The 15,002-nt window shown below is 41.0% G+C and overlaps 1 protein-coding gene across 1 annotated transcript in view; it reads right to left on the bottom strand.

Moving 5' to 3' along the window:
* Positions 1–922: 922 nt before the first annotated feature.
* RAB4A (RAB4A, member RAS oncogene family) overlaps positions 923–15,002 on the bottom strand; it is a 31,787-nt gene continuing 17,707 nt past the window's right edge. Inside the window, exons 5-8 of the mRNA XM_005291225.4 lie at positions 12,065–12,219; positions 9,431–9,526; positions 7,072–7,233; positions 923–1,265 (exon numbers count right to left, since the gene is read on the bottom strand). Of these exons, the coding sequence (XP_005291282.1) occupies positions 7,118–7,233; positions 9,431–9,526; positions 12,065–12,219 (367 nt within the window). The 3' untranslated portion in view covers positions 923–1,265; positions 7,072–7,117. The remainder of the gene's footprint in view (positions 1,266–7,071; positions 7,234–9,430; positions 9,527–12,064; positions 12,220–15,002) is intronic.

Consider the following 15,002-nt stretch of genomic DNA (forward strand, 5'->3'; position numbering starts at 1 on the left):
ACACTATGAAATACCCTCAGTGGGATCTGACAACAGGGAGGATGGTACCTTATTCCAGGCCAGAGGGGAGACTTGTATGAAGAGACCCTCCAATTAGGACCATCAAGCCCTCTGTTTAAATTCCTATAATACAATTATAGTTTTTTAGAATATTTAAAATAAATTTTAATGAAAATTCCACATTCAGTATAGTTGGTTGCACTTCCTAGGTACTGTACGTTTGAAACACTTGGCCTCACTGAACAGGTATTTTCACTGAACAGACTTTTTATAGCAGATTGCTTTATTAGTAGCTAAAGCATTTTTGAGAAGTGCAGTCTAACGAGATTAAGCAATACCTTATAGAAACTGCTCTCTCATACAGACACACAAGAAATCATTGTGGTGATCTTTCATGGACTCATCACACAGCAGTAGAACTGTTAAACAGAAGATACACAATTTTGCCAAAAAAACAAACAAATCTCATTGGCCCCCACTTCTATACAACAGAAGTAGAAAAGGAAAAGAAAAGAACAGAACCAGAGAATACAGATAAGAAACTTCCAAGGTCAGACAGCAGTCATTTCAGAGACTTAGCAGCAGCATTTTTAACCTACAAAGTAGGAAAAAAATACAGTTGAGAGAAATTTATTTAAGAATTGTCAGAAAACAGGACAGATGCTCTTCAATAAAAACGTCCATTCCAAATTTGACAGATTAGTAAACGTAGGTAATGTCCTCACCGTACTTCAAGAATGGATCATGTAAACACCTCGTAGAATGTGGCAAATGTAGTAAAGTAGGAAAATCACTGACAGTGCCAGTGGCTTTGTATTTCAGGTCATAAATATAACCTAGTGTGCAATTAACACAAACATGATGATAAAGCCTAACTCAGTTAACAAGTTTTAGTTAATATGATTAAAAAAATAAAATATAATTGCTTTTAGTGCAACATTTATTATATCAAACATAAGTATATCATGCTTTGGAAATTTACTGTTACATTATATACAGTATACAGCAATACTTTAAAGGTGAGTGACAAAAATATGTAACGGAAAATGTTTACATACAGGTGAGTCTTCGTATTGTCCACTGAATCGTCAGGTTTGTTTTGCAGTCTGTTATGTCATATGCACATTCTTGCCTACCACCATACAGTACTGTTTTTCCAGCAGTGGTTTTTCTGTTCAAATACAGTAGTAACGATGTTTTAAAAAAACTGCATAGCCTTCAAGCTGCGTCAGTTGTTGCTACACACACACCAATTCCATGGACATCTGAAAAATACAAAAACAAACTATTGCTGTGAACATTTTATGGAATTTAATCTAAGTTTAGGAATAAAAAGGCTCAAATCCTGCAATTGGATCCATGGACATGCACCCTTGCGGAGCCCCACTGAAGTTCCTGGGAATTCAGATGGATGCATTCTTCAAGCCATTTGTAAACTCAGGATCCCTCAAGCTGCATCCTTCCAGTTTTCCTTCATTTAAAGGGCACAAAGCTCTTTGATTGAGGGATTGCCAACTCACAGATTACACTAGGAATAGAAAGTTTCATTTTAGGATTTATGGATGACAGTTGATTTAAGAAATCAATATTTGCAAATTTTTAAAACTTTGCTCTTAAGTTTCAACCTCCTCTGCTCAGATTTCTGCTAGCAGCTTGAATGAGGAGGATGTGTACTACTCATAATGTATCACACTCAGGCCAAAATGAATGCAGAGAAAATAATCCAGTTATTGTGTTTCAAAGACCACTTTTATTTTTAATACATCTGCAGCTCAGAGCAAGTGAGTGGCTATCTGTTTATTGCACCAAATGCAGCATGTATTGATTACCTGCCCTATGAGCAGGTGGCGTATGTGTGCATTCGGTTCAAGGAACTCTGGCCCTCAGAGACCGTGTACAGGCTTTGGAGACCAGGGTGGCTAAGCTGGAGGAGCTAAGGGAGACAGAGAGGTACATAGATGAGACTTTCCAGGACACAGTAGAATGGTCCCACTCCCCGTGTGACAGCCTCTGTGCTATTGAGGACGATGGATGTCCTCCTTCCCTGAGACTTTCAACTGGAACAGAGGGAAACAATCCTGTAGTTGGGACCCTCCTTCCAGATGACCTTGTGGTATCCTCTCGCACTGAAGATACCTCTCCAGGGGAGGGAACTCCAGTTATTAGGAAGAGACAGGTATTAGTAATGGGCGATTCCATCATTAGAAACAGCTGGGTTTGCGATGACCAGGAGAACTGCATGGTGACTTGTCTGCCTGGTGTGAAGGTTGCGGATCTCTCGAGACATCTAGATAGGTGTGTGTGTAGTGCAGGGGAGGAGCCAGTGGTCATGGTACACATAGGTACCAATGACATGGGAAGGACAGGTGGGGTGTCCTGGAGGCCAAATTTAGGTTGCTAGATAAGAGATTGAAATTCAGAACCTCCATGGTAGCATTCTCTGAAATGCTTCCAGTTCCACGTGCAGAGCCAGTTAGACAGGCAGAACTGCAGGGTCTCAATACGTGGATGAGACAATGGTGTAGGGAGGAGGGGTTTAGATTTATTAGGAACTGGGGAAACTTTTGGGAAAGGGGGAGCCTGTACAGGAAGGATGGGCTCTACCTAAACCAAAATGGAACCAGATTGCTGGCACTTAGTTTAAAAACTGCTCAATGACCTTTTTAATTTTAAAGGCTGGGGGAAAGCTGATAGGTGTGAAGGAGCATGTGGTTCGGACAGAGACATCCCTTAGGGGGAGGATGTAGATTCTCTATGTCCTAGTAATGGAGGAGAGGATGGAAGATGATAAAATACAGGTAGGATCTGATGAGAAACAGTCAAATGAAAAAGTCCCATTCAATTACATCATGGGAGGGAGGGATAGCTCAGTGGTTTGAGCATTGGCCTGCTAAACCCAGGGTTGTGAGTTCAATCCTTGAGGGGGCCACTTAGGGATCTGGGGCAAAATCAGTACTTGGTCCTGCTAGTGAAGGCAGGGGGCTGGACTCTATGACCTTTCAAGGTCCCTTCCAGTTCTAGGAGCTAAATTAATTAATGGAGATATCCTATTTATTTAGGAATGTAATGGCAGACATCTAAAAAATGACAAGTGCCTATATATCAATGCTAGAAGTCAAAATAATAAGATGGGTGAACTAGAGTGCCTTGTATTAAATTAAAATATTGATATAATAGGCATCACAGACACTTGGTGGAAAGAGGATAATCAATGGGACACAGTAATACCAGGGTACAAAATATATTGGAAGGACAGAACAGGTCGTGCTGGTGGGGGAGTGGCACTATATGTGAAAAAGCGTAGCATCAAATGAAGTAAAAATCTTAAATGAATCCAACTGTACCATAGAATCTCTATGGATAGTAATTCCATGCTCTAATTATAAGAATATAGCAGTAGGGATATATTACTGACCACCTGACTAGGATAGTGATAGTGACAAATGCTCCGGGAGATTAGAGATGCTATTAAAATAAAAATAAAAACTCAATAATAATGGGGGATTTCAACTATCCCCATATTGACTGGGTACATATCACCTCAGGAATGGGATGCAGAGATAAAGTTTCTTGAGACCTTAAATGCATTTTGGAGCAGTTAGTCCTGGAACCCACAAGAGGAGAGGCCATTCTTGATTTAGGACTAAGTAGAGCACAGGATCTGGTCCAAGAGGTGAATATAGCTGGACCGCCTGGTAATAGTGACCATAATATAATTAAATTTAACATCCCGGTGGCAGGGAAAACACCACAGCAGCCAAACACTGTAGCATTTAATTTCAGAAAGGGGAACTACACAAAAATGAGGAGGTTAGTTAAACAGAAATGAAAAGGTACAGCACCAAAAGTGAAAACCCTGCAGGCTGCATGGAAACCTTTCAAAAGACACCATAATAGAGGTTCAACTTAAATGTATACCCAAATTAAAAAACACAGTAAGAAAACCAAACAAGTGCCACCGTGGCTAAACAAAGTAAAAGAATCAGTGAGAGGCAAAAAGGCATCCTTTAAAAAGTAAAAGGTAAATTCTAGTGAGGAAACTAGAAAGGAGTATAAACTCCGGCAAAGGAAGTGTAAAAATATAATTAGGAAGGCCAAAAAAAGAATTTGAAGAACAGCTAGCCACAGAATCAAAAAGTAATAGCAACAATTTTTTAAGTATATCAGAAGCAGGAAGCCTGCTCAACAACCAGTGGGGCCACTGGACAATCGAGTTGCTAAAGAACTCAAGGACGATAAGGCCATTGTGGAGAAACTAAATGAATTCTTTGCATCAGTGAGGAAGATTCCCAAACCTGAGACATTCTTTTCAGGTGACAAATCTGAGAAATTGTCCTAGATTGAGGCATCAGAGGAGGTTTTGCAACAAATTGATAAACAGTAAGAAGTCACCAGGACCAGATAGTATTCACCAAAAAATTCTGAGGAACTCAAATGTGAAATTGTGGAACTACTAACTATAGTCTGTAACCTATCATTTAAATCCGCTTCTGTACCAAATGACTGGAGGATAGCTAATGTGACACCAATTTTTAAAAAGGGCTCCAGAGGTGCTTCCAGCAATTTGCAGGCCAGTAAGCCTGACTTCAGTACCGGGCAAACTGGTTGAAACTATAGTAAAAACAAAATTGTCAGACACAGAAGAACAGAATTTGTTGGGGAAGAGTCAAAATGGTTTTTGTAAAGGGAAATCATGGCTCAATCTACTAGAATTCTTTCAAGGGGTCAACAAGCATGTGGACAAGGGTGATCCAGTGGATAGAGTGTGGTTAGATTTTTAGAAAGCTGTTGACAAGGTCCCTCACCAAAGGCTCTTCAAAGTAAGCAGTCATGGGATAAGAGGGAAAGTCCTCTCATGGCCTGGTAAACTGATTAAAAGATAGGAAACAAAGGGTAGGAATAAATGGCAGTTTTCAGACACTGCAAAGAGCTACAAAAGGCTCTCTCAAAATTGGGTGACTGGGAAACAAATGGCAGATGAAATTCAAATGTTGATAAATGCGAAGTAATGCACCTTGGAAAACATAATCCCAACTATACATATAAAATCATGGGGAGGGGGGTCCTAAATTAGCAGTTACTACTCAAGAAAGATTTGGGAGTCATTGTGGATAGTTCTCTGAAAAACATCCAATCAATGTGCAGCAGCAGTCAAAAAAGCAAACAGAATGTTGGGAATCATTAAGGGATAGATAATGAGAGAAAACATATTGTCTCTATAAGTCCATGGTACACCCACATCTTGAATACTGCGTGCAGATGTGGTCATCCCATCTCAAAAAAAGATATATTGAAATTGGAAAAAGTTCAGAAAAGGGCACCAAAAATGATTAGGGGTATGGAACGGCTTCCATAGGAGGAGAAATTGATAAGACTGACTTTTCAGCTTGGAAAAGAGACAACTAAGGGGAGATATGATTGAGGTCTATAAAATCATGACTGGTGTGGACAAAGGAAATAAGGAAGTGTTATTTACTCCTTCGCATGACAAGAACTAGGGGAGGGTCACCAAATGAAATTAATAGGCAGCAGGTTTAAAAACAAACAAAAAGGAAGTATTTCTTCACACAGTGCACAACCTGTGGAACTCTTTGCCAGAGGATGTTGTGAAGGCCAAGTAAATGGGCAGTGCATTTACATTCAGGAAAACAGGATCACAACCAGCCTTGGTTAAAGAAGCTGCAAACGGCTTTGGTTTAGATAAAACTTCATTAGACAGAAGTTTAACCTAATAGTTAAGTTTAGTACCCAGAAAGCATGTAATTTTGTTTTTTATGTAGCCCTTTATCCATTATTATTCACCGTCTCTTGAATCTCTGATAATAAGCCTATTGTTTTCACTATAACTATATCTCAGTACTGAGGTATTAAGCAAGGTGTTGATCCTGAGCTGCATCATACAAGCTGGTGTGTACACTGTTCCCTTGGGGACCAGAGACCTGGTATTTCTGTGAGTGTTCACTAGATAAGGAGCTGGACACTACAGGAACACTTCAAAAGAACTCAGGGACTGGAGTACACCTTGCAAAGTAAAGGAACATAAGAATGGCCATATGGCTCAGATCAATGGTGCACCTAGTCCAGAATCCTGTCTTTAGATAGTGGCTGGTGCCAGATGCTTCAGAGGGAATGAAACAGAACATCAAGTGATACATCCTGTCATCCAGTCCCAGCTTCTGGCAGTCAGAGATTTAGGGACACCCAGAGCATGGGGTTCCATCCCCAACCTTCTCGGCTAATAGTCATGGATGGACCTAGCCTCCATGAACTTAATTAGTTTTTGAACCCAGTTATATTTCTAGCCTTCACAACATTCCCTAGCAATGAGTTCAACAGACTGACTATGCGCTGTGTAAAGAAGCACTTTTGTATGTTTGTTTTAAATCTACTGCCTATCAATTTCGTTGGGTGATATCTGGTTCTTGTGTTACATGAAGGGGTAAAAAAATACTTCCTTATTCATTTTCACCACACCATTCATGATTTTACAGACCTCTATCATATTCTTCCCTTGTCTAAGGTGAACAGTCCCAGTCTTTTTAATCTCTTCTCATATGGAAGCTGTTGCTTGCCTCTAATAAGTTTTGTTGCACTTGGCTGTACCTTTTCCAATCCCAATATATCTTTTTGAGATGGGGGTAACCAGAATGGCAGATAGCATTCAAAGTGTGGGCATACCATACATTTATACAGTGGCATGATATTTATTGTCTTATCTATCCCATTCCTAACATATATCTTTTGTGACTGCCACTGCACTTTGAGCAGATTTTTCAGAGAACTATGTGGAAAGGGCTGGCATTGCCCAGAGGAGTGTGCATGGGTGACTAACAGGCTGGTGGTGTCAGGGAGCTGACATCCAGCTAAGTGCAAGCAAGTCTCCCTCATACTGGAGGCAAGGGGGGAGGGGAGAGACCCCACCTTGCTATCCCAAAAAACCATCAAACAGGTTAGCCGTGAAAAAGTCCAACACCACAAAATATGAAGGCTCTGTATGGAGGCATCAATATAATAAACTAACGAGGTATAGCAACCTACCAAAGATGCTTATTCTCAATTTCTATGGCTTACCTTTTGTTTCTAGAACAAGTGTTCAGTTTGTTTTGTTGTGTTTTTTTTAACAGCCACATTCTTGAGCACTTTGAGCCTGTGCTCTACGTGGGGATCTCAGCTGTCTCAAGGCAGCATCTCCATATTGAATTCCTGAGCCCATCCTTTCTGGATCCAGTTCACCTGATGATAAACAAAATGGCCTTATAAGTTGTCCTCATTTGTAGATAACAGATTACAAGTAAAAACAGCTAACACTAGATAAAGTTATTAGCATTTATGTTTTCCTATCCCAGTTATAAAGAACTGGATCACTGTTTTATCATTCAGATAATTCCATCTCTCATTTCCCACAGTAGTTTCAAATTGTCCAGCACCTGAACAGAACTGAAGCAGTGCATCTTACCAGTGAGTTAGGGCTTGTCTACATGGGGAAAAAGCCCGAAGTGCCTAGTGTGTACTAGTTTCCTATGTGAACACTTACACTGCGCACTAAAGTGCCTTTGTGCATAGTAGCTTTCTCTGCCTGTCCAAAGTGCAGTGTCTCTCTACACTGCAGGATTTTTGTTGGCAGTGGGCATACACGCACAGCCCTCTTAGTATGGTATAAACGGCAGTGCAGATGGTGAAGCATGGATTAAGCCAGTAGAGTAGACACACCTGAAGGGTGTGGCTATGTACCTGGCGTACATTCCCTACATGTTCTCTACTGGCCCAAGCTGTGCCTCCCATCTACGCTGCTACTTTTAGCAGTGTAGTGTCCTGCTGCTTGAGCCTTTCCCTCTGCAGTAAAAAGCTCTGACAGCAGGGAAAGGCTGCCAGCTCCTGCTGTTGGAGCCCTTCTTCTCTGCAGGGAAAGGCTCTGGTGGTGTGTGTGTGTGGGGGGGGGGGGGGGGGGGGGGGGGGAGGGGGGGAGGCAGCAGGGAAAGGGTTAAGCTTTCACAGTGGCAAGGAAAGGCTTTGGTGGGGTGGAGGCAGCAAGGAAAGGCTCAGGCAGCAGGGAGCAGCTAAAGCCTTTTCTTGTGGCCTCCCCTCTCCCAGAGGTTTTCACTAACTTGGGTAGCTATGCACTACAGTGTGGACGCGGTGTGCCTTCCCCGGTGGCATTTAGCTACATGTATACTACGTGCCACTGAAAGTGGTGTGTAATGTAGATGTAGCCTTAGTGTGCAGTAGAGTGTGTGTCCACATGGGGAGATCTTTGCAAAATAGCTAATGCACTTTAAATTCACACTCTAGCTTACTGTGCACTAGCTTCCCTGTGCAGACAAGCCCTTAGACTGACTGCAGCAAGAGGTCTTTTCCCTTACAGAGGTAGTTAAAGGCCAAAATAACTAATGTTGGCTTTATAGTTCCAATTTCATTCTTGGGGGTGGTGGTGGTGAAGGGAAAGGGTACCCAAACAAAGAAGGATCAAAAGTACCATAGCAAACCAGGAATAGATAGATCAGTTTGATACACTAGCCATGAGCTCTCTGTTTTGCTCCATTTTCATTTAAAATATGAATTAAAAAAAATGAAGTTTTGGCCTTGATTGAGTTAAAAAGATACAGAGGAATTTACACCAAAGAGTTCCTGATCATTCAAAATATGTCCTTGGAATTCAAATCATGGAAACTGGCTCCCTACTAGACTGAGCTTCCTGATTTTGCTAAATTTTAAAAAGTTATTTTATGAGGCACCAAGTAGACTAGAAAGTGGATTTGCTGCAATGATATTACCACAATCTAGTCTCACTTGTACTGTGAGGCACCTTGTGTATTCTGGAGCCTGCAAAAATATAAATGAGTAAGTTGACCTCAGTCAGAAGCCATGCAGGTCAATTAGAGCACTTCTAACAAGGGAAGGTCTCATATGCTTAGTATATGATCTATTTAATCACCTTGATATTATTATTCCCTATCTATATAAAAGCAGGTGCAAAAGTGATCTGAAGAGTCATGTCTGCTATGACAGTGATGCAGCATAGAAAGCTGCTAAAACTTAAGTCTTCCTAATTCAGAGGCTCTGTAGTTGTGAAGACAAAGAAGGCCACAGAGCATGCAGCCTGCAACCAGAAAGCTGAATATTAAGTCTAACATTAAGAAACTATGGGGGTACATCCTCCTTTTGTAGAATGCAATTCAATTTAATGTTCATTCCTGTTAACATATATGGGGAGGTAAGATGTGGATAAACAGAAAGGGACATCTTTTTACAACAAAAGAATGTACACATTGAATCTATTTATACATGTAATCTATTACAAGTAACTATCCATAGATTTACTGATTCACTGTGACTAAACTATAAGGAAATTCCAAAGCTGAGAGATACTGGAGTTTTTACTGTGGGACAAGAAGTGAAAATAAATTCTAACTTAATCATAATCTTTATTTACCTGATTCAATTTTATTAAGTATTTTTCTTGCACACTGTACAAAGGCCTCTTCAACATTCTCCCCGGTTAGTGCACTTGTTTCCAAAAACATCAGCTCTGCATTTGATGCCAGAAAAATAAAATCTCAGGTCATTAAAACTTTGAAATGCTCTGTTGCAGTACTTGAAACAAGAAAAAAGTTTGCCAGAACAGTAAGAATTTCTTTTAAACAGAAGCTATTTTTAAGTAAGACTCTGAAGCAGTTTAGCCTCCCCCACCCTCTCCAAAAAATAATTAGGTTCTGAAGGTAGGAGTCCTAGAACATACTGAATATTGACATTGTCATGATAACATGTAACTGAAAAACTGCTTTTGGTTTGAGATTTAAACATTCTCCCTCAAGTGCTGGAAACTCAAAGGAAACAGCACTGTGCTTGTGCATGGGAATCAGAATATGAAGCCAACTGCACAGGCCCATCTAGTTCTACTGTTCAAAGCAAGTGGAATATAAAAATCAGCCAGTATTTATGGCTGCATCTTGCATCTGAAGAAGTGAGGTTCTGACCCACGAAAGCTTATGCTCCCAGTACTTCTGTTAGTCTCAAAGGTGCCACAGGACCCTCTGTTGCTTTTTACAGATTCAGACTAACACGGCTACCCCTCTGATACCAGTATTTATGGTAAGACATTAGATTTATCAAGAGGTTTTAGTAATATAGATATGGATTCTTTAACTGATTGTGTTTTATGTCCCTTTAACTCACCATGCTGTTATTCAGCACAAGTGTTTTCCAGTGAATAATTTAAAAGAATGCCCTAAAAAGCTGCAAGCATGCTGACAGAGGAAACGGTGATGTGAGCACCAAACTATGAAGCAGTTCCAAGACAAACCTAAAATACACTTATTTTGAGCAATTTTTTAAACCTCTAAAGGAAGAAGAGATAATTAAATTAGTGGCTAATATTTCCCAAATAGGCCACAAACATTACATTCACTATCTATTTGATCATAGACAAATTAAAAATGTTGTTCTAGACTACAAAAGGCTGCATATTGGCTCTATGGCATGATCAGCTAGTTCTTGGATGAAAATTCAGCTTAACACTTTATCCAGAAGTCAAATATGATAGCAAGGCAATTATTTGGAAGTTTACTGCATCTCTATCCAGGCCTCTGAAGTGAACTTTACCTGGTAACATCCTCCCCTCACCTTTCAGTTATAAAATTCAAGGTTTTTTGGTGAGAGCGAGCGCGAGAGAGCGAACACCCCATTCAGAAAATCCAGTCCTCAATAAAATGTCTACTTAGGAAAAATTAGTTTTAAAGGTGGAAGGAGAGTGGCTAGCAGATTTTGCGGGAATGAGAGGGAGGCAAGAGCAGGGAAACACTGCCATTCTTCTCAGCAGTAGACCAAAATGCCTTCTCCCACTATCCAAACCAAGGGCATATTTGCAGTTTGGATAGACAATACCAACTTGACTTGTTCCAGTGGCTAAAGGACTGTCACTTTATAGGCTTTGCTGGGCTGCCTTCGTCCCTCCTGATCTTCACAAGAAGCTTATGTTGCCTGCCTACCTACCATTCATGTTACATTTCAAAGAGCAGCAAGCCCTTGACAAGGTTAATCAATGCTGCTCCACAGTGGCTTAAAGCAAGTACTGTACTATATGTTATCACCAGTTAACAGAGCAAGTTTCCTGTTTTTCTCTTTGTGAGGAAAAAAAAAAAAAAAGACATAACATTTGAAGTCAATCCCCACACTCAGATCCTCACATAATGTTGCATTGTCTCCAATTTTTGGATCATAGCAAAATCATGTAGGAGACTGAAGATCAGGTCTTGGGGTTTTTTAGAACTCTGTTCTGTCTTCCTTCCCTTTCTCCCCTTAAATCGCAGAAAAGAATCAGCTGGCCTTTAACTTTCATATTTTCCCCCAGAGAATGCTCTTCCAGATCCATGCAGGGAGGGGAACCTCTATGCCTGGATCTCACCCCTCCCACATGGAAGCTGCCTTTGTGGTACCATCCCACCCCAAGAATCTCCATGGGAGAGGGATCCTCATCGGGGGAAAAGAGTGAGAACTAGAAGATCCTATTCCTCATCTTCTCCCCAGCCCTATGGTGATATATCCTGGAGCTGTGTTGCCTGTATTTCTGCCATATTTCCATTGTGGATCTTTTCTGTGGTTAGGAACCCTTCTTTAAGAGGGCCCTGAGAATAGTTATGTGTAGGGGGAATCCTTGGTAGTGTGACTTCAATGAAGCTGTGCTAGTAGGGAACAGGAAGTAGAGGATGAAGCACCTGAGGCACACAGCCCTTACATGGATGGTTCTAACCTCCCCTGGATTCCTGGAAAATGGGGGATTTGTGGGCCATCTTTTTGGCCTTTTCTGTTGTTGGGGAAGAAAGCCAGTGAAGTGAACTCTCTCGGGAAACTACATGATGGGAGCCTCCGTGAATAAAATTTCCTCCCCCTTTACTTCAGCGAAGCCCTCTGTATTTAATACTAAATTAAGGGGAAGGGGTATTACATGTATAACAGTATTAGAATTTTAACAAGGTTTGTAAATGGGCAAACATTAGTTCCTTAGACACAAGAGCTGAATAATTTGAAGTAAAAAAATCTTTAAAACTAGATTAAACAGATTACCTACCATTTTCTTGTGCAAACCTGGATGCTTCTAAAAAAGTAACTTCACGATCTGCATCGAGATCTTTTTTGTTCCCACACAGTATGATAACAATATTTTGACTTGCTAACATCCTTGCATCCGTCAGCCAATTAGTAAGTGCGTTGTAGGTTTCTCGGCTGCGTAACACAAAAACATTTCTATAATATACAATTAATATTTCTATAAACTTCTGGACCAGGACGACCTAGAGGATAGAACTCAAGAGACCTGGGTTCTATTCCTGTCTCTGCCACTGGGTGGCCTTGTACAAGTTACTTCCTCAGTTTCCCCATTTTCAAAATGGGGATAAAACTGAACTCCTTTGTAAAGCATGTTGAGATCTACAGATGAAGAACATTACAAGAGGTTATTTCCTGTCACCAGAGTTCTTTGAGATAGACTCTGCATATTCACACTCGTGAGATATGTCAATGGTGCAGCTCTAGTGGATTATTTTGATAGAACCTGTTGGAGCACTCACTCACACCCTCCTACTCTTCTTTTCACTGTTCCTCAACTTTGAGTCAGACTATAAAAGAGGGCATGATGTTCTGCCCACCTCACTTCCTTCTATCCTCCTCTCCCGCCCCCGAAGTCCAGAATTACAGTTAGAACTCCAAGGAAGAGGGGAACTTTATAACTGAAAGAAAGTTTAAAATTTGTCCTTTGGCAGAAAGTGATTCTGGACTCTTGGGTAGGAACAGCCTAAGAGGATCCTTTGAGTGGAAAGCAAAAGTGACAGTCTCTTATGAGTCCCAGTCTTCCAAGAAGGCAGCAGGTTGTGGGGATATAGCACTGGAAAGCTTACTTGAGAGGATGCTTTGATTAGCCAATTGTCTAAAGACAGGTATGCATGAATCTCTTACCTCTTTAAATGCACTGTCAACTGCAGACAGGCACTTGGGGACAATAAACACACCACATGAGAGGATGTTGTACTGGAAATCATTCTTCCTCCCCACTACAAAATGAAGATTTTTCTGTGCATTTGAAACATGGATCCTTGAGACTGAGTGCTCCAAACCAATCTTGAAGGGCAAAGGAAGGTATTACAGATGCTAGGGTTAACATCCACAATAGGAAACTTTGTCAGAAAGTTTCTGAGGTCCAGTATAGATCTCTGTCTCTGGGATCAGTAAATATCTTGAGTAAAAACCTCTCTCTCTGAACTCCTTTGGCACTTCTTCTATGGCTCTCATCTCCAAAAGAGAGAGCCTCTGTTCATAGCAAGCTTTCATAAATAAGAGGGACTCCTGAATAATCCATTGTATATAGATTCTTATACTATGCTCATCACTGTAGTATCTGAGTGCTTTCTGGTAGTGCATTCAGCAATGTGACTACACACCTGTCACATGTTTGTTCTCACATCCTGTCCCCAGAGGGAAAGAGTGTGAAGTGGAATGTCTTGTTTCGGTATGGGTGGTTTTTAAAAAATAAGTCTACCTCTTGCTACGTGAATAGGGAAGGAGGGGGTGAAGTATTTGAATTGGCTTGCGCAGCCGCTTTGTACATTTCCAAATGCCCACCTTGGACTGGGATAACCAGATATTTTAAAAATTACATAGGTGGTATCCAAATGAGGTGCTGGGCGGAGAGGAGGGAGATATGGTTCCATATTGGTTCATAGTTCTTGATCCTCAGATCAAGTCTGTGATCTCAGGTCTGACCCAGAAAAAGTCACTGGGTCTTCCCGATCTTTATTTGTGGCTTATAGTATCCTCCTTATCAACATCAAAGGAGGACCTGTTGATGTTGGTATTGTAGCTTTTGATTAAAACATGAGGAACTAGATGAAAATGGATATTTTGTGTCTGTTACCTAAAGACTTACCTCAGGTTTCCTTTGGGAGGTTGGTATATTCCCAACAACATAGCAGTAGACCTAGTATCCTTCGTCTTAGTGGAGAATAAGCTATCCCCCTTCAAATGGGAGGTTCTTTACTCTTACTTTTGTCTCTGAAGGCAGACTGAGACAAGTGTGACATTTGATTGCTGAGGCTACTGCTCTTCCAAATGCATCAGAGGAATCGAATGCTGCAAACAATGTTTTGCCACTAACTGTCCCTCTGATATCAGTGCATTAGCCAGCTCGCTCTGATCTTCTGGAAGAGATCTTTAAATACCACCATCTTTTCCTAAAGATGCAACTAGTACCTTGCCATTGTATACTCTGATGCCAAGCGTTGCCAACAAGAATTTTCTGCCAGTTACATCTATCACCTTTCCCTCTGTCTGCTGGTGTAAAGTCAACTTCATTGGCCTTTGAGCTCTGAACTGCAGCCTCAACTATGAGAGTGTTGGGAGAGGGGTGAATGTGAAAATAAAGTTGTGTTAAGGAACCTGATAATAGTTTATCTCCCTTCTTGGGCACAGCCTGTATTGATGCAGGCTTGGACCATATGTTTTTGGCTGGCTCTAAAAGCTCATTCAATAGCAGCAATGTAGTCATCTTCTTGGAACCGAGGATATCGAATTTAGGCTGTAGAGTTTCTTCCACTGCCACAGGAGGAATTTTAAGAGTTGTTGCCATTCTTCCTATTCATTTGTAAAACAAGACTGTATCCTCTGAAAGAGGCATGCTAATGCCATGTTCTCAGCTGGAGAGATCTGGGCCTCCAGCTCTGGATTCATCTCTTTATAAACATTCCAGGACTACCAGAGTATATCTGGAATAATAACTGGAGACTGGTCCTTCTCTTATTGGCTCCAAAGATCCAGGATCTGTCAGCTTCTAGAGAGATCTCCCTTAGTTTTTTCATATAGCAAGACTGCTGAGTGTCAGAGTAATGCCCAGGAGGATGACACGAGGGCCATCTAGCCCAGGGAGGTATACAATAATCTGACCAATAGTTCATTCTAGGCTCTATTTCATATCACCTATCATGGTATGGTGCTTGCTTAAATGATGAGTGTTTAGC

The sequence above is a fragment of the Chrysemys picta genome, chromosome 3 (assembly GCF_011386835.1).
Source record: "Chrysemys picta bellii isolate R12L10 chromosome 3, ASM1138683v2, whole genome shotgun sequence".
Taxonomy (NCBI): Eukaryota; Metazoa; Chordata; order Testudines; family Emydidae; genus Chrysemys; species Chrysemys picta.